The sequence below is a fragment of the Anguilla rostrata genome, chromosome 11, assembly GCF_018555375.3.
Source record: "Anguilla rostrata isolate EN2019 chromosome 11, ASM1855537v3, whole genome shotgun sequence".
In the NCBI taxonomy this organism is placed as follows: Eukaryota; Metazoa; Chordata; class Actinopteri; order Anguilliformes; family Anguillidae; genus Anguilla; species Anguilla rostrata.
The window spans coordinates 18,045,026-18,070,947 of NC_057943.1; the positions used below are offsets into that span (position 1 = coordinate 18,045,026).

Sequence of the window (25,922 nt, forward strand, 5' to 3'; positions counted from 1 at the left end):
TTTTGTGCTTACATCAGTCACTATTCAGCTGACGCAAGCACCAGTAGGCTGGCCTTGTGTGATGCACAAACACAGTGTGGCAATTTCCGCTTTTTGCCATATCTGATCAGTCCAACCACAGTGACATGCCATTCACTTATTCATTGTTGTTTTTTTGTATCATTAGCTGGGATTTTAAAGAAAGCTAAACACTGCATCGTAGTCAGAAATGTTGAAGACACAAATGGAAGTAAATAATGTTTTATTTCTATAGGCAATATTTACAATATTTTCCACTTGTTACAATACATGAGCAACATAGGTAATATACCCAGTATGCAGCAACATTGCTAGAATCTATTTTATTCTCTATTCTAAGACCCCCCTCCCCAGCTTGCTTTTGTCTGTCTGCCTGTCTGCCTGTCTGCTCGTCCTATGCTTTGTGTTTTTAGGTAGTTTTAAGTAGTGAAAAGCTTGTATATTCTACAATACTGAGGAAAATCAGTTGATTGTCCTGATCATTTCCATATCTAATGTAAACAGAATGAATCCCCTTGTCAGAGTTAACATACTGTCATATTTCAATCATACAGGGGGAAAAATTGTTGGATGTTGAAACCTGACTTTTTGTTACATCTTTTACTTTCTTACTTTCTTGCCAGCATTTATGCACATTGCATTTTCAATCACACCACCTAGCTAACACAAAACATTTCACAATGTTATTGCCATGTAGTGGCAGTGTTATAACACTGACAAAACATTCCACTAACATTGTGAGAACATTTTGTGTTAGCTGGGCAGCTATCACTTCTCTACATGTCGATTGACCTTAACCCTCCTCAATTATAATTCCAATCCAGCTAAAATTGCTGTCTTGGGGTGACATAAATAGATTTTTGTACTTTTAATAAACATCCATGGAAAATTAACCCGACAGGAACTACGACAGGGAAAAAGGTTGTCCCAAGCATCCTCCCTGGTATTTTTTATCCCCGTCCCCACTCCCTCTTCACTTCCCTGTGTCCAGCCAGGATGCGGTCCTCATTTCCTTCTGCCAATGCGAGCCATCAGCTCCGCATTAGCCGCGGCCTTGGTGCGCAATTCGCGGTTCTTGGCCAGGTCGATCAGGACATTGAGGATGTTGGTGGGGACATCCAGGGACAGGGCATAGCGTGACCCCGGGGGGCTCCTCTTGGGGGCAGGGGGCGGTGGCCGACGTGAGCGGCTCCTGCGGGGGACGGGCTGGTAGGACCCCAGGAGTCCGTGTCGATTCAGTATGTTGACAGACACCAGGTCTCGCTCCATCTCTTGTCCCTCTCCCTCCTCCCCTCCCTCTGGCAGTCCCTGCAGCTCGCCAAGCCCCCTCCCCTGGCACATCGCGCTCTCCGTCAGGAGCAGCACCAGGTAGACGCACAGCCCTACTCCTCGCATCCTGGCCGAAAAAAGAGCCTGTCTGAATGAGACCCAGAGGGGTGGCACAAGAGCGGATTGAGGGAACCACAGGACCCAAAATGCAAAGAATGGAAGGAGAGAGAAAATGAAGGCGGTAAATAACAGGGAGCAGAAAGAGAAAAAGATTAATACATTGCTGTGTCTAGAGTTTAAAGTTGTTATAACAGGTTTTGTGAATTTGAATTCACCTGACATACATACTACGCAGTAAGCCTTTCCTTGCGGTTAGAATGTGCATTTTAATGTCTTGCAAAACTTAAAACGTGGCCTTTTCAACCATACATTCATTTTTATTTGATACTCTAATTTTCCAAAATACAATTATTTATCATTACTCAGACTCAACTCTAAAATCAGTCTATAAGTGTCTATTTGGTTTATTTTTGCATTTGATATCATATTACCATCAGATGGTAAAATGTATGGTTCCTTTTTGTGGCTGGGAATGAAACTCCTGTCATTCTACCATTCTATCCATGTTAGGCATGATGGCTAACATATAATGACACACTGGAGAGGCAAATCATGCAAACTTGAAATTCCATTGAATTGTGAAACTGGTTATGCACATTTCAGAATCTGAGTAAATCAAGCAGTTCATGTGTTGAGTTTTATCATTTATTAAGTAGCGTTCTCAAAGTGAAATGAAAACTAGTACTCTTGACTCAAATGGTGACACATTGCAGTTTTATGAACCAAGTACATTCTCACACAAAATCTTCAGCTTGACACTGAAAAAATGGACTTACCTGTTGTTGCTCTTCACAGTGAGTTTAAAAGTCCTACTCCTCCTTCAGTGAAGCAACTACAGCTCAGATAAGTCTGTCTGCCTGTCTCCTTCTGCCACTGTGGGTCTTTGTGCGCCAAGTGTGTCTGTCTGTCTGTCTGTCTGCTTGCTCTAGCACAGATTTCCACTCTGATGCTTGAACTGATCTTCAGCTGGGTTGCCTCTGTCTCAACCTCCCTCAAGAACACAATCCTGTTGCCACTCCACCCCTCCTCCCTGGTCCCCCACATTGGCTCCCACCCTCTGTCCTTCACTTTTGTACCCACCCTTTCTCTACTCTGCCTTTTCTATTCCTCCACCCATCCACCCCTCTTACCCGTTACATCGCCTCGCTAATTTTGTCACTAATCTCCTCTCTGGGTTCACAATGGTCCCTCCCATATCTTCAATCATAATATTTAACTGCCGTTTTCCCACTCACCCGACCCTTAACAAGCCCACATTTGGAATTTGTTTGCATCAAAACTGCCTTTTGTCTAGTGCCTGTCACTAGCTTGTTATCAAGTGCATACTGTACATATTCTCTTTGTGAAAGCTTTGTCCTACTGGTGATTCCAGAAAGAAAGAAAGAAAGAAAGAAAGAAAGAAAGAGGGGGATATGAATAAATGAAAAAGCAGAAAGCATCGGGTTAGAAATGGTAAATGTAACCGTCACAGGGGTTTGTGATGAAGTGTGTCTGTGTGTTGTATATTGTATATTGTATATTATCTCATATGTTCCCTGGCACACATCTACAAACAGTCAACATACAGTGTGTACTGCCGATGACACATTAGACCAACGTTGGGAATGCCCCTCTCTCTTCCTGTTTCACCTTCTAAGGCCAATAAAGCTCCCCCTCTGGGCCCTTTGAATATAGGATGCACAGTACAACCCAGTGAGCAGAAAATGATTTCGTTCATAAAAGATGAATTAAAGCAATTAGTTTGATTCCATCTTGATTAAATGCTTAATTCTTTAATCTCCCAATGAGTCACGCAGGTGGAACTGTCAACAGATCGAAGCAGTAATATCTCAGCTGGCTGCCCCTCAGCTGACAGAAGAGAAGCGCTCTTGTCAGCACTACTGAATTTGCCCATATGAATAATAAACAAAACACATCACAACATCAGGGAAACAGTAAATATTGTTTTTGTCTTTTAGTCTTGTTTATTTTCCATATTTAAAAAATTGATGATTAATAATTGTTTTTCATCTTCAGACAGGACAAAAACATCAGCTTTCATCATTCTTTGAAAAAATACAATACAAAAATAACATTTTAAAAATAGCACCTTTTTGCAAAGAAACATGCAATGTTAAACACAACTAACACAACAGAAATTTTAAACAATCAAAACAACATATTATCAAGATTGTTCCCCAGGTAATAAAAATATATATGTACATAAGGGACAGATTTTGCTACCCCACTGATACGCTTATGATACCCTTGTACATTTGCAAGGATTTGGAAAGAACCAATATCCAGCTAATGAACTGCAACATGATTGTAATATTGTTACAATATTGTGTGGACGTTACTCATTAACTAGAGATCTCTTCAGCACCAATACACTAAGCACATTCCTCAGGTAATTAAAAAGCCTTGCCTTTCCAAGCTTTGGGATACACGTTTCATTAAACAGTATTACAAATAGCCTGAAATAAGGCTGACTAAATGTACGTCTTCAGACAGCACACAAAGTTTTGCTCTGGTGGTAAAACGGCAAGTGGAGAATGTTGAATTGTAATAATAAGGAGAGATCCCTGAATGATAAAAACTGAATTGAGAAGATAAAAATATTTAAATTTGCAACACTGCTCGGGACCTTTTTGACCAGAACTTCTTGTGGTCTTTTAAAAGGATTTCAACAGCACCGCATAAGACTTCAGGAAAGTGGCAGTATTGGCTACTTGCTTAGTTATTGCTTATATTCCAAGGATTACAAATTATTTGCTTAAGGACTACAACAGCACCATTTTTCTTGAACATACAGATGACCATCCATTTGCTCCTAATCCAGATGGAGCTATATTGAAACTATACTCAAAGGCGTGAATACATATTGGTGAATTATATGGATTTAAAAGAAACTCAGAAAGTGCACAGAGATAAAAGGCTTTAAAGAGGAAAAGCTTCATTGCATGGATATGATCTACTACCAGATCCTTACAGTACACAAACATCATTACATACAGAATCAGGCTCACCTGCCATAAAAATGCACCATTGCCAATTAACTTATCAAATAAATAACCTTTGTTTAATCAATTTGTTCATAGAAATATTGTTGAAAGTGTATTTATATTCAAAAGAACAAGAGGTAATACTTGATATTTTTGTAATACAGATGCAACGTGTTAATGACTGGGCTTAATGGATCACACAAAAATATCTGCTGAGTAGATCACTGAAACAAAAATGAACAGATGAACTGAAGACCACCATCGCTTATGAAGCTCACCTACAGCAGCTTACATGAATAGCTGTAAAATATTTCTTAAAAATATATTTCAAAATAATTTTTAGATACAGCAGAAACACAGATATATGAACCTCAGAGACACAGACTTACTGGTCAGTGAAACAGGGTATGAGCCTGGACGTACCATAGGCAATTACACCTTTTCAAGCTCATTATTATTCGATACATAGATTCTGTTATTTGCAAAAAGTGACAAACGAGAACAACAGTACCTTCTTGAGTGAAATAACACACATGCTTTAATGCATTGTTTGACCAATTGACAGATGCAGTTATCAAATACCTACAATAAGCAGTTTGGGTAGTTGGGTAGTCAGGAGCTGCCTGCTCTTTCATCGACTGCTGTTCTCCTTTTGATATTCCCTCACTGATGCCGTGTCTATCATGATGTGGCTAGAATCATCCCTAGCCTGCTCTGAACTCCAGTACCTGTATCCTTCTACCTATAACTTTTCTGAGTCAACAGTTTTCAATTCCTCTGTAATTGTAATGAACACATAAATTCTGTAATTATGACATTTCAAACTGATATTGTCTTTATTTTTCATAATGCATGATGGTAGCATCTTTTTATGCTCACAGTTATCGGCTATAGACAGATCATTATGCCATTGTGCTTACTTTCAGGAACCCAATGCAAAAAAAAAATGTTCTAATGAGATCCCATCTAAGGAGTGTTTAATCGTTGATTATTAACTTTAAAAAAGATTCATAGCCACAAAATAACAGCCTGTTTTTTTAAATTATTTTTTTAAAAGAATCTATTCCAATTAAAATTGATGCATTTATATTTCAGTTTAAGTAAAATTTCAAGAGCTCCAAACAACCCATATTCTTGAAGTTTGTGTCTCTGAGGTTCCACTGTATTCCATTATGATTTCTTGGCATTCCTTAGAATTAGAGAGTTTAGAGAGCAGAGTACCCATGGAAAATCACCGTCCCACCCTGGCGGACATCGAATCTGTGACAAAACACAACAGTAAGATATAAGTAAACACCAGATTTTCATGCCATCATTTCCGCTTCCCCTATTTTCTCTCATCCCTTCATTCTTCCTGCCATCCCTATATCCCATTTATTATGCCCCTCAAAGAACCTTTAACCCAGCTTTCATATGGCTGCGATCAGCGTTGGGTCAATTACTGCCGACTACAGTCAGATAAGGCTCAACAGCAGTTCAATCTGCTCAACTATTGGTCCAGTGGAAGAAGACCACCAAAGAAGGTTTATCATAATGTTTTGTCATCATCATAATCAAAAGTGAGTTAAAAGGCCTTGTAAAAAGGAATCAAGAAGCCAGAGAGTGTGTATCTATGTGTTTTATGTGTCTCGGACATCAAGGCAACATCCTAATCTGTGTAACGATAAGCTGAACTCCAGTCCCCACATTACACCCCTAGGGTGTACAGGAAGGGCCTGCTTCTGTGACCCGAGCGTGTGTATTCACAGGAAATGTGAAGTGACGTTTGTACGTACACAAGTGCTCTAAATATCCACAATATCTATGAATATTCTGTCTGATGATACGATAATATCAAACATCTAATATGATCTAGTAATAAAGCATTAACTTCATTAACAACATTATGAATATGTCATGATCTATGGCTATTCCAACTTTAATAAATTGAAAAGAAAATTCCATAAATGATCCATGAAAAGATAAGAGATTTACACTGTATAGCCGCGTTTCCACCGCAGGAACTATACCCCGGAACTAGGAACCTTTTGAGGAACTCAGTGCCTTTCCACCGCAGGAACTAGGGTCTAAATTTAGTTCCTGGGGCTTTATTTTACCCCCCAAAAGGTTCCTGCTCGGGGGGTAGTACTTTCCGAAAGTACAGGAACCTTTTGGGTGGAGCTTGCAGCGCTGAACATTTCTGATTGGCCGAGTACTCGCAGCATTTTTTTGTGTTTTTTGTTTTCAGGCGCCATGTTTAAAAATATGCAGGCGCAAACCAATTTATTTTCATAATAACTTCAAATCAAACTTGTATGTTATTCGGCGCAGTAGCCTACTTTTGGTTATAGCCTGCCAACGTCTTGGAATTATAACGTGTGCTCTTCTGCTCTTTTCTTGTTTTAGTATTCGTTTTACAAAATGCTAAGCATTCGTGCTGGGACAGCATATTACGTACTAAAACATTCAAACGGATTAATTCGGTTGCTGAATATTTTCTTCCGGATTTTCTTTGTTAGCCCATTGTAATTGACTCAAAACGTTTGATACAGTTATGTGAGGTATGCGGTAGTTCTGCGTAATTAACATTGGTGATACAGTACAAGCAAACTGGAAATCACCTTCCGCACTTTTTGTCAGGGTAAAATAACAGGTTAATTCTAGTAATCGTCCCTTTAGCTTTTTCAGACTGCCGTCATTTTACTCAATTTTACTGCCATTTTTCAATTCCACGAAAAAGACCAGGAAGACTATGGACTAATTTATGGTGCATGGTTCGCATCTGGAGGGCACACTTCGCTGCTCGGCTAGCAGTAACTTCGAAGGAAAGGAAACTGTGGCTGTACCACTACTAATTTACATTTTCACGCAAGTCCGAGTTTTCGTTCTATTCTTGTCATTTTGCGATTAGCCTATATGGAATTGACGACGAGAAAGTAATCAAACAGCAAATTGTTTACAACATGTGCATGTTTTCTGCTGTTGTTGCCAGTTATACATATAAATGTGAATGCATTCTGTCGCTTCGGATGTCAAGACATGAAAGCGAATGTTCGCATAAAAACATAATGAATGTGTTTGAGAGGATATATGAAAATCAATAAATACAAAAGTAACCATATATAGTCATTGTTGGTAACCCGTTGTATATAAGTGGAATAAACCCCTCCGGGCTTATTAGAAAATAATGTAGGCTACTTCGGTGGTAGTATGGGGTTACAGAAGAAATCATATGACAGATGGACCGACGACAACGTCGCTTTTTCATACGTCAGTGGGCTAATTTGCCTAATCTTCGCGGTACTTTAGACCCCGGTGGAAACGCAGACAACCATTGGCTGAAGGAACCTTTTAGTTCCTGGTAAAGTAGTTCCTGGTAATTTTGGTGGAAACGCGGCTTATGTCTCATTTTCTCAATCTGGCAGCCCTACTGAGCCTTCTCCTTAGTAACACATTTACTAACATCTACTGGTGTTGGAATAAACATTAATAATGTGACATACAATTTATTTCTTTAAGGTGCAATTTTTTTATAATGTAGAAACAGATCACACAGCATTAGCAAATTCATTGACAAAAACGCACTATCACTACCGACAGTGATAGTATCCATCAGCCAGCAACCACTCGCTTACTCTGTGTAAAACAAGATAAAAAAGAAAAAGAAAAGAAATCTAGCAAAATCACAGCTTGATTTTTGTTTGTTTGTAGTGAACCACACAAGTGTAGGGTTCTTTTGGGAGCAGCTAGTTTGTTGAGACAGCAGGTAAGTTCCTAGCATGTATTCAGTCCTGTGTTTTGGTTTGGTGTGTGCAGTCCAGTTTGTGAAGGCCTTGGGATGGATGTGTGCGGTTCCAGGTGTGCGGCCTACCTGTACTCTCTCCCAGGCAGTGTTCCTCACACTCCTCCTTGGTCAGGAAGCGGTTGCCATTGCCTCCGCAGCCGCTGTAGATGAAGGGCCGGCATGCTCCCACCAGGGCATGGAAGTACCAGCGGATTGTGTACCGCAAGCAGCTCCCCTCCTCCAAGGGCAACAAGCAGGCGTTTTCTAGGGCAACAGAACATGCCAGGTGAGAAGGTCTTCTATCTACTCAGGTCACACTCAGAGAGTGCTGGCAGCTACATGCCTTCGTTTTGCAGGTGTGATGTCACTGAGGAGCATGCGGAAACACCCCACATCCCCCACCATCTCAAGCAAAGGAGGCAGGTCCCCTCAGGTCATGCAGCCATGCCGTGTGTATCGCAGACCTCAAATCACACAGAGCACAAGCAGACAAGACAGCACAGGAGATGACAGAAGGTGAGAAGAAATGATAGACGTCGCATTAGACCCGCATGGAAAGCCACCATCCAATACCACACAGCTATAACAACATTGAGTGTTATCTCTAACAGCTACATCCCTTACACACCACCTCAATACACGTACGAAAACACACACACACACACACACACACTCACTTGGAAACCCATAGTCACACACACCGTCACTCACATCATCAACTTCTTTGTGCTTAAACAGCTCTGAGGTTACCGTCTGTGACACTATCGTCTCTTAGCAGTGCAGTTATTTTCCTGCTGCTGCTGGAGGCCAATGTGTAAAACCAGAGAGTTCAAAACTGGGGTGCTGCCGGCAACTATCTAGGATACAAAGCATGGATTTCTATTTCTATTTTTTTTTTCTTCTGGTTTGACAGTCGCCGAATCCATGCAAATAGTTCCCGGAACGCAAGCAGCCCAAAACTGAGAGGTCCCACAGGTCCTGACAGGATCTGACACTGGTCCTCACATGCCAGGGAGTTGTTACTGCACAGTATTTTGGGGCTGTTTTCATTTCATGTTATTACATATGTGTTATTAAAGCTGTGAACTCCAAATTTACATCCGTGGTTGTCACACCAAGACAACAAGACCACTGCCTTTCAGGACCATCAATTCAACACACAATTATGAAGTTAATGGGCATAATCTAAAATGGCTATAGGACTGTGGAACAGTACAGTAATGATCAGTTCTCTAATCCACCCATGACCTCAAACTATATATTTTATAGCTTTGATCATACATGTTCACTTCTTTTATTAGCAGAACGCAGTAAAGTCAGTTTAGCGGGCAGAGTATTGGGTCAGTAGACAGAAGGAAGATCACCCTCCGTATGCTGCATGTAGAAGCCCCTGGCATGCAGAAGAAACCCTTTCAGCTCCGGAGTGGAGATGGGGGGTTAGCTACCTGCCCCTGGGGCCTGTCTCTTGGGTCTCACACCTTGGAGAGGATTAACAGTGCTGGCTTCACCTACAAAGGAGACAACAGGCACAAAGATGCTCAGTGGTATAATAATCCGACACATCAGTGTTGCTACACATACGGCATCACCTACCATGTATCCTTACCGTACTAACTGTTCCCACAGTGTGCTCTATAGAACATTTGATAAAATCCGTTCACTTTCTCTTAGACATACGTTAAAAAAGATCAGTTTAAAGACCAGTTTAAGGCCATACTCTCAGGTAGAAAGAAGCAATTTCTAAAACACAAATGTAAAATCCAATATTTTAGGAGTAGCACTGTATAATAGAATCTGATGCATATCATTCAGTTCCACAAACAACAGCATGTCTAAATTATACAATAGCATATTATTGTATAAAGACATACTTGTGTTAAATGCAATATATTACATACAAAATGTACAAACATAAAATCAGGAAGGAGGCAAATGCTTATTTATAGCACTGTACGCCTGTTAAAATGCTGATGGACTTCAGGCTACAAAGATGTAGTTTGTGACTTTACATACTGTACCAGCTTCATAGCAACTCTACAGGAACAGATTAACATTCATACTATACATTTGTTTCATATCATACCACTCACCAATAATCTGTTTCACTGGGGTAAAACAACAGATAACATTACATTCCCTAGAATAAGACAGCATTAGATGTGATAGTAAGAATGAAGAAGCAGAAGATACTACAGTAGATGTGTGACTTGCGCAGTGAAGACGAAGGCGCACGATTGGTTAAATACCCTTATTGAGTATGGCTGTCGGGGTGAAGTCAATCACTTCCTCCAAGGGATCATCATAGTTCTCAATAGAGAAGATATGCTCGTAGTCTGGGTCATTGGTGTTGACTACGACACGTAGTTCCCGCCCTAAAACACAGGGGGTGCCATACAGTTCAGAGGCCCCTTTGCACCCACTACCCCAATCTGACGGTACGGGATCAGTGCTCCTGTCTGCCTGCTTATGGTTTTCTTGACAGACTGAGGCCCACATACAAGCCAACTGTATCAAATATTAGCGGCATCATGTTTTCCAAAGCTTACCCACCTCTCACAGACCTCCACCCTCCATAAACTGCGCCTCTTGCAGAAGCACAAGTAGCACATTTCCATGGTGTCGCAACTATGTCGTCCATTTTGGCCTGCATGCAACCATTTTGACCGTGAATGTGTCCTGTGTTGTTCTGCATTGGCCACACCCTCACGCGTGCATTTGACTGCATTAAACCTGGGGCTTCCTGGTTCCGGTGGCCCTGACTGTTGACGGATCTCTCTTATTTACGACCTCGCCTTTCGCTCATGCACAGTGCGCCGGCAAACCTGCGTGACTCCCTGCCCTGATGTGTCCACAGACATCTCACCAACACGAAACCCCCCGCAGTGCACCTTCCCTCCCCCCAGGACGCAGACAGGGTGGAAAGAGAGGGACACAAAACAAGTACAGACGAGTAGACAGACGCACATGGAAGGAGATAGAGACCTACGGAAACAATGTGTAATACGCTGGTTGGATTTGCTTCCCAAAAGGCAGTTAGAGAGGTAAGCATGAGGACAGGCGGAAAGTCAGACAGACGAACACACTCACCCTCCTTGCCCTGCTGGGGCACCTGCCACCCTGGGATAGGCCGTGTCCGAAAGGACTGGCCGTTCGATTGGGGCGGCGAGTCTACGAAAGAACCTGAGAGAACGGGGAAGAAGGGGACAGGGACGAAGCAGGACAAGGACCAAAAAAACAGGACATCCAAACGGGTCAGTACACACACACACACACACACACACACAGACAAACACAAACACAAAAACCCCACACCAAGACAACGGGACTCACTGGACCACACGGCAGGACAGGGGTTGACCGAGCCAGCCGTCTGAGCATGCTGTTGTCCCTTGATGAGACACAAGCTCACAGGTACACCACTACACCAGAACCGGTGTCAACAGACTTGGTTTGCCACAGTGGGTAAGCCCATGAATGGGAGCGTAGTGGTGAACCTGAGCCATTAATCCAGCTCGACGTTTCACCCCTCCCTGAAGGAGAGCACACCATAGGATGAAGGCAGGGACGCCCCCCTTTTTTCATTAAAAACATTATAATGTTTGATGGTGAGAACAGGCTAATGAGCCTATTTAGGCTGGTCTTGCTTACTGTCTGGAGAGTATCCATTGCTGTGTGTCGGGAATACCTGGATCTGGCTCAAAAGGCCAGTAGTACTGTTTATTTTCATTTTCCCCCTCTATTAGGGAGTCGATTTAAACCTGGGACACCGTTTAAGTGGAATTTTTGGCCAATCAGTAATATATCAATGGACTGTCAAGGGGAAAACCAAATCAGCAGTACTTCTGGCCTTGACAGACCCTTAGGGTGTCTGTTTCTACTAGTAAGTTACAATTAAGTCATAGGAAGCTATTACATGCATGTGACAAATTATTGTTGTTAATAAACTGGGACTGAGTGGTTCCTGTATATCCAATTCCACATCACTCCACTTTCTAATGAACACAGGAAGTGAGATGCTTTGAGATGGGGGTGCTTTCCACATGTTCAGAGACTCTTCCCCTGGTCCACTAAGGTTTGTTTTTCCAGAGGGTACACCACTGCATCATTGGCAGTTGAGGAGTAACATGAAAATCTAATTATCTCTCATCTTCCATAGAAAAATTGGTTAATTTGTTATCATTTAAAATGATGTTGAAATAGTCTGCGTCTGAGTGTTTTAGGCATACGGTGAACCTTGTGGAATCAGTAACCTTATTAAACCTTACGGGGCGGGGGGGGGGGGGGTTAGAACCTTACGACACTGGACATAAGTTACGCCATTCATAAACATTTCAGAGGTCCTAAAATATGCAAACTCAGTTCTTTGTATGTTGCACCTACTGAAGTGTCCAATGTACAACCGCTTTGAGCAAGGCTACCCACCCACCTGTTCCGGCTTTCAGTCTGAACAAAACTTACCTCCACATGCTGAAACACAAAAAAATAAACACTGTTAAATTGCGACTCAGAGGCAGGTTAAGAGGATGCTTTACAGTTTAATGACTGCTCACCTTACTACTACACAGTATGACTTTTCTGGCTATGTTCGGAAACATGGAAAAAGTGTTGCCCTGTCCACACACACACGTGCACATGCACGCACACACACACACACAGAATGCCTGTCTGACTAACTCTGAGACTCACCGCAGTGCTGGCTCATCTCTGAGCGAACGTGGGAACGTATCTCATCCTCCTATGGGGAGGAGTAAACAAGAGAGGGAGCATGTAGGGGACACAGAGAGCAGCAAGAGGCATAAGGATGTTGAAGTCAGTGCTTTATGCAGAGCTTGTGTAACAAAGGCAAAACATCACGTTGGTAAAAGAGCTCATGAGTGTTCTACAGCTTTAACACAAACTGACCGTCATGCCTGGCACTCCTTTGTCTCCCTTGGCACCATCTTGACCGATTTCCCCCTGAAATGTGACATCATCTGTCACAGCACGTTTGGGAGGAGACATCTCGGTCGCACTCCTACTGTGCACATATGCTTACGCCACTACATGCCTCAACAGATTATACAGCCTCTTCACCACCAAGCATCAACACAAAGGTCAGTGTCATAGTAATACTGTGGTACAGAGATGGTGTTGCATCAATGTACAGTACCCATAATGGGTCTGTATTTCCAATAGTGTAGAACAGATAGAATACTATACATAGTAAAATGTCCAATATTAATTCAACTCAAAGTATATATGAGTCTAACAGAGACCGTAGGCACTCGGTAAGAGTTGTTTTAACACTGAACATTTTACAGTGTATCTAATCCAGTGTGAGGCAGGATGTGGGTAGACTGACCTGCTCCCCCCTCTCTCCTGGGATACCTGGAATGCCTCTTGGGCCAACCATAGCAGGGCCTGGAGGGCCACGTTCACCCTGCAAAGCCACACACACTTCCATTCACTGAACAAATACAGTGCTGAATCACAATCCAATCAAATTACACACAGCGGCAGATATCCAAAGGTGTGTGGTAAAATATTTTCAAAAAAGAGCAAAAAAAGTATTTCACAAACAGGTTCAAAGTGACCTGGTTCAGCGTATCTGAGAGACAGTGTGAGACTCTGCACCTTCTGTCCCTGAAGCCCCTCCGGGCCTTTCGCACCAGCGAGCCCCTGAGCACCAGTTAGACCAGGGGCCCCATCTCCACCATTTGGTCCGGGAGGGCCAGGCACACCAGGAGGGCCCTGCAATGAGACAGGGAGGTGGGAGCATGAGAGGCAATACTTTCTACACAACAGCAACATGTATAGAGAATAAAGAGATTTCAGGACAGAGACTTACCCTCTCCCCTTTTTCACCCTGAGCTCCCTTGGGTCCCAGCAATCCATCAAATCCCCTGTCACCCTAAATACACCCACAGAAATACATTACACAGGGCGCAATATAGAGGCACACAGGCAGACACGCATGTCCACACACACATACTGTATGTGCACACACACACACATACACTTCATAGTACTCTTCATTTCTCATCCTTGCAGCAAGCCAAAACTACGACATTTTCTCTCATTCCTATTGCTGTGCTCCTTCTGACAGGTTTCCAAATTCACCCTTACCCAGTCTCACTCTCACAACTCACCTTGGGGCCAATCAGACCTTCCTTTCCAGCAGTTCCTGTGGCCCCTGCGGGCCCTATATCTCCCTGGAACACACAGACACATGATAGCACAGAACCCACCTGTCTCTGGCATTGTCATTCGTACTACTTCAGATACTCACATGCTTTCACATATACACACAGCTGCAAGCTCTTTATTTTAAATACCACTTTCATGTCTGTCATAATTACTATAAATTTCAATATATGTTCATATTTGTGTGACATACCAATATATGCTTTTAATATTGAGAGGTCTCAGAATTATAGGGTTACACTTATAGCGTGTTGTGCAGTAAAATAACCTTGAAAAGGTTTTTCTCAAGAACATATTTTTGATTCCAGAAGTATCCAGAAAGTATAACCCCGTAATTCTAAGTTTGTGGTTACTATTTAAAGGTGAAGGGGAAATGTATTTTCTAGATATTTTAAAAGATGGGAGTTATCTAGCGGTGTCTCATAAATAACACGTGACGTATTACCAAACAGCAGAGGACATTCTAAGTGTTTATTTCTCCTGCCCCGCCTTGGACACACACTGACTTTGCCACCGGAAATGAGAAGAACGAGTGCGACTACAGCTTTAATAATCACAGGCAGATAGCCTGATTATTAATCAAACTCATTAGAGCCTATTCAAGACGTGAGTCAGATATAAGATCTTGCTCATCTGTAACAGGCCTGTCTATTCATGGCTCGTTTAATTAGTAAATGAATGAATAGCACTGTCTAGGGAGGGACGGGGGGTGTCTCTCTCACCTGCTCTCCTTTTCTTCCAGGCAGCCCTGGTCGTCCTGGGATACCAGAATCCCCCTGAACACACAAAGTGACAGTTTGAAACAATTTATATCCAATCCCCCCGAAGGTAACCATCACACACTCAACGCAAAAAACATCAAGCAAACATGAATGTGTAGTAAAGGGTATTCAGCTGGAACCCTGGGGAATAACACTCTTTACCCTTTTCACAAGGTCATGACTTGTTATGTTATGTCCAGGTCCGCTTCTGCACAGTATTCACCATGTAATATAATAAGCTATACATTTAAGGAAGCACCTACTTTGTTTACACACATGTATAATACAAACAATATACATGTCTCATTCATATGTTGTTTTATAAATCATATGTAGTACATGTCTGGCCCTTGTGGACTGTTTTTAAAATAGAATCTGGCCACTGTGCAGAAGTAACAGGAGAAAATGTTGCAAACTGCATTATGGACTGGTTTAGGACACCCACTCAGTTCAATCTCCTCTCCATAACTCACCCGTTCTCCTTTGGCCCCATCGGCTCCACAAGCTCCCTTGGGCCCTCTCTCACCCTAAAAAACAGACAACCAACGAATCTGTCACTCTGGTCAAGGCAGAGACAGATGTGAGACGCAATGGGCTGATGTCGTCAAAATCTGTCAGGCTCTGTTAGGTTGATCTGGACCAATGACAGCTAGGTGCAGTGGCTGTGCTTCCACCCCTTAAAGAGTCGGTCTTACAGAGTTGCCTCTGGAAAGACCCATTCAACACTTAGAAGCTCAAAATATTTAGACTAGACTATATACTCGACTGAGCTGAACTGGTGGAAATTCCATTTCTTCATTCCCTTATACGTTTACTCAGAATAAGGGCATACAGTGGATAGTTCTAAAGCTGTGAAACTGACATTCATTCATATTTGATATAGGACAGAAACAAATCATTTTAAACACTAGTATTTTATACACTAGCTACACCTCATCTTATTTGGCTTAATTTAGAAAAAAATGTACTTACCTTGAAGTAACAAAAATAAAGAATTCTGGCTGGAAAAATACAGAGATAAGGTCTGGTGGCTCCTTGATGTGCAACATATGTGGTGTCAGATCAGCCCTTGGAGACAGACAGACAGACAAACCTTGGGTCCACGAATCCCAATATTTCCAACTTCTCCCTTGGCACCTCTCATCCCAGGAAGCCCATCTTTGCCAGATGAACCCTGAGGACCAAAAACACCATGATTTAGATTCAGTTTATTTCACACCAATCAGAGACTGTAGAGAGCAACCAACATGAGTCAAGAGCAGGCACAGGAAGGGAGACTAGGGGCAGTGGGTTACTTACTGATTCTCCAGGAACTCCCGGTTGCCCTGCCTCCCCCTGCAGCCACAGTGACAAGAATGTAAGTGTCAAAAGCATACTCTGAACAAACTTGACTGATTGACTGGATGGAACCGGTTGCCATTATTCAAAGTGCTTAACAACGAGTTTCAGCAGGGTTTTGGAACAGGGGGGTGCAAGCTTTTTAGTCAGTCACGTGTATAGACTGGGCAGTACTGATCAGCAGTTACACACCTTCTGTCCTCCGGGGCCTCGGGCCCCTGGGAATCCATTGGAGCCCCTCTCTCCTGGCTCCCCCCTGAGGCCCTGTGTAAGAAAGACATTTAAATAATGAGGGAAGCCAGCTGTGAACCCACCTTCCCCCACTCCAGTAACAGCTTACTAACTATTGTATCACCTCTTTTAGCTGGGTGCACCACATAACCCAAAAGGCAGACAGAGAGACACACACACAGACCAAGAAACAGCTACTGCACAGACTTACATGACTTTCATGCCAGAGCACATTCAGGCTATGCTAATATAAAAAATAAACTGAGAAAACCAGTTACGTTCTTGCAGCTGAAAGAGCAGAGATGCCCCAACACCCCCACACACCCTCACCCCCACCCCGATTCCTGATAATTAAGAGTGATTCACATCAGACGACACAAACAGAGCAGGCTCTGATTAAAAGGGTTCATTAAGGCTCTGCCGTCCATCTGGAATGCGCTAGATAGGAAGAGATCTCTGTGCTGAGCGCCCGTGTGCGTCAGCGGCTGGGAGACAGCTGAATGAGTGACAGCACCGTTGAGTGGAAACTATCAGCACAGAATCTGCTGGTGCGGAAGCGCACACCTCCAGCTCTTAATGGGGGTGTGCGCAATCAGGAAATGACCTCCCATCCTGCCTGGTACCTCATAGATCCAAACTTACCTGTTCCCCTGGGGGGCCCTCCTGTCCCTTCGTCCCCTTCTCGCCCTGCACGCCTTTGGGTCCACGGTCTCCCTGAAACAGTGAAAGTGTGGTACATAAGAAGATGACACATATATATATATATATATATATATATATATATATATATATATATATATATACATATAACGCAGATTGCAGCAGGCAATCCAGAATTTCTGTAAAAAGTAACCAGCGCAGTTGTTCTGTGCAACTTGGAATTCATCATCTGTATTTGTCACCACAGACTGGGATGCCTGTCCAAACTCCACAAAAAAGCTGGCTACACATAGACACTCACATTTTCTCCTTTATTTCCCAGTGGTCCTGGATCACCCCTGAGCAGCAAAGTCTCACCCTAAATGAAATCACAAAGAAACATATACATATTCTCTCTCTCTCTCTCTCTCTCTCGCTCTCACACACACAAACACTTATGTAGAGAAACGTGTACATTTTCACCTTTTCTCCCTTGTCTCCAGGAGTGCCTAGTTCACCCTGAAACAACAGCAAGCATCTCTAATCAAGAGGGCATCCAGAGCACTGAACTGTATTACAATGGAATGACACAGAATATCAAGATAAAGCGGAAAACTGGAGTTGTTCTTACTTTCTCTCCCCTCTCTCCTCTAGTTCCTGGAGTCCCCTACAGGAAACATGAAAAGTCTCAATTAATGTAACAAACGGGTTGCACACACATGCAAATACATGCACAAAAATATACTGTAGGCATAGAAACCCGACATCAGCCCAATATTGTATCATAAGCCGCGTTTCCACCAAAATTACCCGGAACTTTCAGTCCCAGGAACTACTTTACCAGGAACTAAAAGGTTCCTTCAGCCAATGGTTGTCTGCGTTTCCACCGGGGTCTAAAGTACCGCGAAGATTAGGCAAATTAGCCCACTGACGTTGTCGTCGGTCCATCTGTCATATGATTTCTTCTGTAACCCCATACTACCACCGAAGTAGCCTACATTATTTTCTAATAACCGGGACAGCCCGGAGGGGTTTATTCCACTTATGGGTTACCAACAATGACTATATATGGTTACTTTTGTATTTATTGATTTTCATATATCCTCTCAAACACATTTATTAACAGCAGAAAACATGCACACGTTGTAAACAATTAGCTGTTTTATTACTTTCTCGTCGTCAATTCCATATAGGCTAATCGCAAAATGACAAGAATAGAACGAAAACTCGGACTTGCGTGAAAATGTAAATTAGTAGTGGTACAGCCACCGTTTGCTTTCCTTCGAAGTTACTGCTAGCCGAGCAGCGAAGTGTGCCCTCCAGATGCGAACCATGCACCATAAATGAGTCCATAGTCTTCCTGGTCTTTTCGTGGAATTGAAAAATGGCAGTAAAATTACGGCAGTCTGAAAAAGCTAAAGGGAAGATTACTAGAATTAACCTGTTATTTTACCCGGATAAAAAGTGCGGAAGGTGGTTTCCAGTTTGCTTGTACTGTATCACCAATGTTAATTATGCAGAACTACCGCATACCTCACATAACTGTATCAAACGTTTTGAGTCAATTACAACGGGCTAACAAAGAAAATCCGGAAGAAAATATTCAGCAACCGAATTAATCTGTAGCCTACGTAATATGCTGTCCCAGCACGAATCCTTAGCATTTTATAAAACGAATACTAAAGCAAGAAAAGAACAGAAGAGCACACGTTATAATTCCAAGACGTTGATAGGCTATAACCAAAAGTAGGCTACTGCGCCGCATAACATACAAGTTTGATTTGAAGTTATTATGAAAATAAATTGGTTTGCCGCTGCATATTTTCAAACATGGCGGGTAATGGCGGAAAATAAATACAACACAAACGCTACGAGTACTCGACCAATCAGAAATGTTCAGCGCTGCAACCTCCACCCAAAAGGTTCCTGTACTTTCGGAAAGTACTACCCCCCGAGCAGGAACGTTTTGGGGGGTAAAACAAAGCCCCCAGAACTAAATTTAGACCCTAGTTCCTGCGGTGGAAACGCACGGAGTTCCTCAAAAGGTTCCTAGTTCCGGGGTATAGTTCCTGCGGTGGAAACGCGGCTATACTGTATCCATAAAAAAATCAATGCTGTGCCCTGGGGTAGTGAGAGCCCACTTTCCCCAGGCCACAGGTCAGTCAGAGCAGATGGATGAAAGGGAAAGAACTTAGACTGGAGGGCAGCCATGTGTTAATGACAAAGGACTGCTGTCTGAAGCTCTATCTCAGTGGAGTCGAAGCTGTCAAACGAGTGAATAATAGACAGAAAACAGTGAGCAGTCAAGCCTCACATTCTAGAAAGTGCAGTGGCATCAGTCTCATTGCAAATGCTGCATGACCAGCCTCCGAGAGCCAGTGATAAACAAAAAGGTGATTAACAAACTATACCATACAAATGTACTTTTTGATAACACCTGCTCTGAGTACTAAGATCACAAAGCAGTTGGCGTATCACGGTATAAAATTAGCCAGAGTTAAACACTCCTGGCATTTTAATTACTGTGATAAATCCTGCAGAAGGAAGACAGAATTTCTCCACTTGTTTAATGGGCCAGTATTTTTCAACTGTCTTTACAAAATAGACACAGACAATGCTACAGTATCGGTAGAAAGTCACTGTTAACATTCTGTGGGGTTCTTTGATTCCAGAGCAGACAAAAGCTGAACAATTTACAAGTTTTCCACTATAACAAATCAAAACACAGGCTGGTGCTCAGATTCATGTATTCTTAATTCCAACTCAACCTCCTCTTAACCTGCAGTAATGCTATCTCTGTCCCCAAGCTGCGGTCAATGCATTCACTGACTATGATGGAACAATGAACACTGATAACACAGGGGCAGGTCACTGAGCACTACAGCCTCAGCCTGATACATTCGTCTTTTATAGGGACTCTATTGTCAGAATGCCAATGTTCCGTGCATGAAAGAGGAGAGTGCAGTCGAGGACAGAAGAAATAGCATGAGGCCCTTTGTGTGGCTGACTGAAGTGGGCAATTATAAAGAAAAAAATTGGGAAATATTTACTGCTGGTCCCCTGTCTCCATCCTGTCCACTGCGCCCCTCTTCGCCCTGTAACAGTAACACACAACACTGATACACACACAGCCCTGGAACAGAAACACACAACACTAAGACACACACAGCCCGGGAACAGAAACACACAACCCTGTTACACACACAGCCCTGGAACAGAAACACACAACACTAAGACACACACAGCCCGGGAACAGAAACACACAACCCTGTTACACACACAGCACTGTAACGGAAAGATACAACACTGTTACACACAGCACTGTAACAGAAACACACAACCCTGTTACACACACAGCACTGTAACGGAAAGATACAACACTGTTACACACAGCACTGTAACAGAAACATACAACACTGTTACACATATAGCCCTGGAAATGAAACACACAACACTAATGCACACACAGCCTGGGAACAGAAACACACAGCCCTGTTACACACACAGCGCTGTAACAGAAAGATACGACACTGTTACACGCACAACACTGCAACAGAAACAGCCAGCACTCAAATGCAGTGTACTGTAACACATACAGCACAACACTGCCATACAAACATAAGCACTGTAATACACATTCTGATGCAAACCAGCGTGTAACTCCAAACTTGCGTAATCCAACTTCAAGCACCCAACTTCAATCAAACATGGTGCCTTGGCCAGGCAGTGAGAGTGAGACAGTGAGCTTAAACTGTTTTAGTGAGCTTATCTTACCCTGGGACCTGGGTCTCCCCTCTCTCCTCTTGCTCCAGGTAAACCTACACCCACATCCCCCTGCAAACAGAGGAAGGGAGTTTTTCATTCTGTTTTTGCCTGCTGTGTGGAAGCCTGCCCTGAGAGTTGACTAGCACACTTGCGAGTGCTGTTGGTGCACCATTTATTGTACACTATACCCCACGGACCTCAGTATATGCCAGTGGCATGAATCCAGCCCCCACTCCAAGACACTGACAACACACATGAATGTGAACTGTGCAAATGGTTGTCGTTCAAAGGGTGCATCTCACTGTCTCGTTTATCTGTATTTTCATGTTTTCACCTTGTCTCCTTTCAGTCCAGCAGCACCAGCAGAACCCTGTGACACAGTAAAACAAAGACAGCAAAGTCACAGGCCAATCAAACACACAGCCTCTTCCAGGTGCAAGTGTCCATTGTTTATAAACTACAGTGTACTACCATAGTCTATCAGATCATTTGCTAAATGAGCTCACCAGTGTGGTCTTGCTTCCTAACAATCTATCAGATAGGTGATTTTGACACACCCAATGTTGTGGATGAGTCTCCGATCAATTTCTTCTAATTTTTCAGCCTTGTGAACGTTACAGTAATGTTACGTTACAGTTTCAGGGTCAGTATACCTTAGGATAGCAGTACAATGGGTGCTAGCAGTAGTACCGCCTTGGTTAGGCACAGAATTCTGCTAAAACACAGAGGCCCCACTAACCACTACTGATCTAGAGGTAGCTAGTGAGTGCATGAGGGGTGCTTAGGCACAGTTGATCTGGCCAATTTGAGCATAACTTGTTCTGGCAGGGTGAAGCCAACTGCGTTCCGCTGCTGCAAACTCTTCACCATAGACGTGTAATAACACAAGACAGGCTTGAAATAGAAGTGCTTAAGCCATGGGACTCCTTCTGCACACAGATTGAGCCACTTGGGAGCCACAACAATGTGATATTTTCAGGGAAACACTAATGGTCTGCTCACCGCCAAGCCAGGTGGTCCAATTGGACCTGGAGGTCCCGGGTTACCATCTCTTCCTGGAAATCCCTGTTGACCCTGTGTGTATACAGACAGATATATGCATACAAAAGCAAATAGAGACACAGGCGGATGGAGCCTGAGATGACCCCAAAGACAGGCAGACCAATCGCACAAATAATTCAATCATACTGTAATGAATTTCTTCGCTATGTGATAACACTATGAAAGATGACAAGATGACAGCTAATCTGTGTGGCATCCCGGTGAGATATGTACATGCCCTAATGCTGGAGAAAGAGCCAAAAACTGCCACTGTGGATACATCCAAACTTTGATCTAAACAGACTTCACATATCTTTTTAATAAATCTTAATGCATTTAGCTGATGTTACATTAGTAAATGGCCAACATATAAATGTTATAGATAAAACAAACATGTAGACATTTAGCAGGGACAGAATGATTAATGTAGCTTATATTCTTTAAAAAAAAAACTTTTTCAACATACAATCCATTTAAACATATAGACAGTTACACAACTTTTACATAGCAGTGACATTGTATACATTTATTCAGCTGGATATATACTGCAGCAATGCACGTTAGGTACCTTGCTCCACGGCAGTGTCCTACCCAGGAATGGAAGCTGTGACCTAGGTTACAAGGCCAGTTCCTTACCCGTTACACCACACTGCCACCCTGTACATTACTCAAGCATGCAACGGCAGGGCCCGCCTGGGAAACCCAAACCCTCATTATAAACCCAGTTCACCATTTCTCTTTTGTAAAATCCTTCATATTTCAATTTGTCTTTAATATAATACTAAATTCAGTGGCGATTGTAGACAGTGGGTGTAGATACAGGAAGTTGACTCAGTGTGGCCCTCTTACCCTCTCTCCCAGGGGCCCTGGGGGCCCTGCGGCCCCAAGCTCTCCCCTCAGTCCAGCAAGACCAGGAGTTCCTGCAATTCCGCGGGGCCCTGGGGGGCCAGGGGGGCCTGGTAGTCCTGGGTCTCCCTAAAGCCCAACAGTATGAAGATAAATAAGAAGAGAAATGCATGACATGAGGACATATCAACACATACAGTAGGTTTGTTGTCCAAAGGACATACAGTGGGACAGGGATGTATTATTTACATTTGATTGCCAACATTCATTTATTGTGCTAATCTGGAACATGTTTGGCAACTACAGCTTCAGGAATTCCATCAACAGTCAGGAAATCATCACAGTCAACATTTAGATTTTTATTATTTTCTCCTTCGCCCTTTTACAGTGTCAGTGCACTCTTTCACTCTCTCTTATCAGGGACAATACTGGACAGGACCTCAAAATGAGAATGGTAAATGAAGAATATCTCTGATTTGATTCTCATTTCAAACATTCTTAGTTTTGTTATTCACATTTAGAAGACATTTATTTACAAACATAATGGCGCAAAGCACTTTGGGATGGTTGGTAATTGGGTTGACTGTGTGCAGCATCGTGTGTGGTACCATTGATACTGCGAGAATGAGTTTCCCGCATCCAAACATCAGGCAAGGTGTGGAAGGGTAAAATGCACTTAATGGCATGAGCTACCAAACACAGCCAAGTGAAACATGCATACATACAGTACAACTACTGCAATAAAGTATGATTTTGGATACTATTATGAATAGTTATCACAAATAGAACTGGTCGATCTGAGAACCTAAAAAACAGAAGCATTTGGTAAAATTCTGAAATAAAATGGTACAGCTGGTGTACAGGTATTATGAAAAAGTTTGCCAGAAGGGGTCCCCTTGAAATATTTTTCTGTAAAAGACTGCACTACTTTTAAACTAGTTTCTGATTGGATAGACTTGAAGTAAAGCTCAGAAAATTGAGTCTGGGATATATGGTTGATTTCCTGTTTGAGGCCAATCATTGAGAGCTTCCAGCCCCATGCCAGCAGGATCTAACCTTCTTCTTTTGTCCAGACACACATAGCCTGGTAGTGCAAACTGCTTGTCTTTGTTGAGCCTTGAACAAAGGGTGATTATTCCCAAACTCAGCTTTAGTTTTAGAGGATATAAAATGTTATTTCTTTCTCCTCTGTGCTTTTGAACTTTATCAACTACCCGAGTCAGTGTATAAGACTGGCAGGCACTCAAGAAGAACTGAAAGGCACATGCCAACAGTGTTCTTGACTTGAAGTGATTAATTACAGCTACACCCGACAGATCGCTAGTGAAGCTCAGCTCTATGCTTTGATGGCCCAGTCCACACATTATACAGCTAAAAATGAGAAGCCATTGACAGGACTCACCTTCAATCCCTGGGGACCCAGCTGACCAGGGGGCCCTGCAAGCCCAACTCCACGCTCCCCCTACAACATTAGCAGTGTGGTTATCTTCACATAAAGAAAACCTCAGAAGACACACACAGATGCAAATGCTGATACATCATTTCTGTCTTGAACAGAAGCATTTATTGCCAAAGAGAAGGACAAAATATATTAGCGAAGCAATGGAAGTAAAAAGGAAAGCAATTTATCTCAATGAAATGCTATTTGCGCCAATATTAAAGAAAATCATTCACAACTGCTCAAATTAATGTGGAATGTGCATTCAGCTCTTTACAAATTTTACGCTAATAGCTAGTGTCAAAAATAAATTGGAGTAATAGGTGAGGAAAGGCGGAAGAACTCAGAATGTGAAAGCAAAGCACAGCATACCATGTTTCCAGCTGATCCACCAAGAGAAAGAAGAAATACACCGTAGTTGTAGCAGAGAAGGCCAGAAGAAAGGCAAATAAAACATGTTCTCAGTGGCGAAATAGTGAAAGAACAAAGAATAACAGAAAACAAAGAATTCACTTACTTTGTCTCCTTTGGGTCCAGGTGAACCATTTGGACCCTGACAGAGAAAATGGGAAAGCAGTGAAATAGTGAAAGAGAGAGAGAGAGGGGGAGAGAGAGAGATTTGACTTTTAATTTTCCTTTATTAACAACAGATGAAAAAGGACAGCCACAATATTAAGCAAGACCACAACAACAGTAACAACAACAGCAATAAACCAAAAAACAAAAAGTAATAAAGGAAGAAAAAATACAATAATACACTAAATACACAGACCAATATGTTAAAGAAAAACCACAATCACACATCATTATAAACAACTGCCAGTACAATATCAGCCAGTCAAAATGTCATACTACCTCAAACCGCTGGTTCAAATCCCTCGCCATCATCAAGCTCGTAAATGCACCTTTCCACCTCCCAAATTCCAAACAATTCACCCACCTCCCCTATCAGTTCATAGAACATATATTCCAACAGGAGTCTTCCCATTTCCAACCCACTTGACTTTTGAACCCGATCTAGTCCCCCACTGCCCTGAATCATATTTTGTCAAGTTCACCATGTTGCCAGTTTCCCTGAAAAAAAAATCAATGGCACTACCTGTTCTCTTATGTGAACACAATAGTGTTCAAGTCCCACCCACCTCAAAAAGTGCCTGGACCTAGGAAGTGTTTGAAAACAACCAAGAGGAAAACTTTAAAAGATCATATCTTCTCATGAGCAAACAATTACACAACCTCTTTCCCCAAACAATGTATTTTGCAAATCAGTTGATTGTAAAAAAAGGTTTTCAAAATTTTATCCCTTGATTTAAGCTATCATCAAAAAAACAACACAACAGATGTTTACGTCATCGACCTCTTGTTAGCCAATAACGAAGAATGTTGCGATGACCTCGATGACATAAATGCATGTTGTGTATAATGATATCGTAAATCTGCGAATACCGTTTTACAATAAACTGAGCGAAACACGTCATTTGCTCACAATAAGATTTTTAAGGTTTCCTCTATGGGAAATCCCTCTG

General features: G+C 42.5%; 3 protein-coding genes across 4 annotated transcripts in view; all 3 read right to left on the reverse strand.

The window, feature by feature from the left end:
- Window positions 1-418: 418 nt before the first annotated feature.
- Window positions 419-3,201, reverse strand: LOC135234169 (urocortin-3-like). The gene is made up of 2 exons (XM_064298472.1): window positions 2,184-3,201; window positions 419-1,435 (listed from the first exon to the last, which is right to left on the reverse strand). Exon 2 carries the CDS (start codon window positions 1,411-1,413, stop codon window positions 1,024-1,026), a length of 390 nt encoding a protein of 129 aa, XP_064154542.1. The 5' UTR covers window positions 1,414-1,435; window positions 2,184-3,201; the 3' UTR covers window positions 419-1,023.
- Window positions 3,202-3,346: 145 nt separating this feature from the next.
- LOC135235060 (uncharacterized) lies at window positions 3,347-11,590 on the reverse strand (the record flags this gene model as incomplete). The annotated part of the gene is made up of 5 exons (XM_064300259.1): window positions 3,347-5,651; window positions 8,242-8,418; window positions 9,600-9,662; window positions 10,401-10,526; window positions 11,242-11,590. Coding segments are annotated over 5 exons (744 nt in total), but the record flags the coding sequence as incomplete, so codon positions are not given.
- col7a1 (collagen, type VII, alpha 1) overlaps window positions 11,584-25,922 on the reverse strand; it is a 73,245-nt gene continuing 58,906 nt past the window's right edge. For both annotated transcript variants that reach the window (XM_064298470.1, XM_064298471.1), the window contains exons 94-116: window positions 24,914-24,949; window positions 24,361-24,420; window positions 22,962-23,087; window positions 22,074-22,145; window positions 21,406-21,441; window positions 21,081-21,140; window positions 20,357-20,401; window positions 17,938-17,973; window positions 17,790-17,825; window positions 17,629-17,685; window positions 17,310-17,381; window positions 16,629-16,700; window positions 16,398-16,433; window positions 16,192-16,272; window positions 15,572-15,625; window positions 15,060-15,113; window positions 14,283-14,345; window positions 13,982-14,044; window positions 13,768-13,884; window positions 13,496-13,573; window positions 13,057-13,110; window positions 12,841-12,889; window positions 11,584-12,621 (exon numbers count right to left, since the gene is read on the reverse strand). In XM_064298470.1, coding sequence (XP_064154540.1) covers window positions 12,593-12,621; window positions 12,841-12,889; window positions 13,057-13,110; window positions 13,496-13,573; window positions 13,768-13,884; window positions 13,982-14,044; window positions 14,283-14,345; window positions 15,060-15,113; window positions 15,572-15,625; window positions 16,192-16,272; window positions 16,398-16,433; window positions 16,629-16,700; window positions 17,310-17,381; window positions 17,629-17,685; window positions 17,790-17,825; window positions 17,938-17,973; window positions 20,357-20,401; window positions 21,081-21,140; window positions 21,406-21,441; window positions 22,074-22,145; window positions 22,962-23,087; window positions 24,361-24,420; window positions 24,914-24,949 — 1,386 coding nt within the window. In that variant the 3' untranslated portion in view covers window positions 11,584-12,592. The remainder of the gene's footprint in view (window positions 12,622-12,840; window positions 12,890-13,056; window positions 13,111-13,495; window positions 13,574-13,767; window positions 13,885-13,981; window positions 14,045-14,282; window positions 14,346-15,059; window positions 15,114-15,571; window positions 15,626-16,191; window positions 16,273-16,397; window positions 16,434-16,628; window positions 16,701-17,309; window positions 17,382-17,628; window positions 17,686-17,789; window positions 17,826-17,937; window positions 17,974-20,356; window positions 20,402-21,080; window positions 21,141-21,405; window positions 21,442-22,073; window positions 22,146-22,961; window positions 23,088-24,360; window positions 24,421-24,913; window positions 24,950-25,922) is intronic.

What these genes read in the sequence shown, in the direction of transcription:
- LOC135234169 (XM_064298472.1), bottom strand. Translation starts at nt 1,413, where the DNA reads ATGCGAGGAGTAGGGCTGTGCGTCTACCTGGTGCTGCTCCTGACGGAG.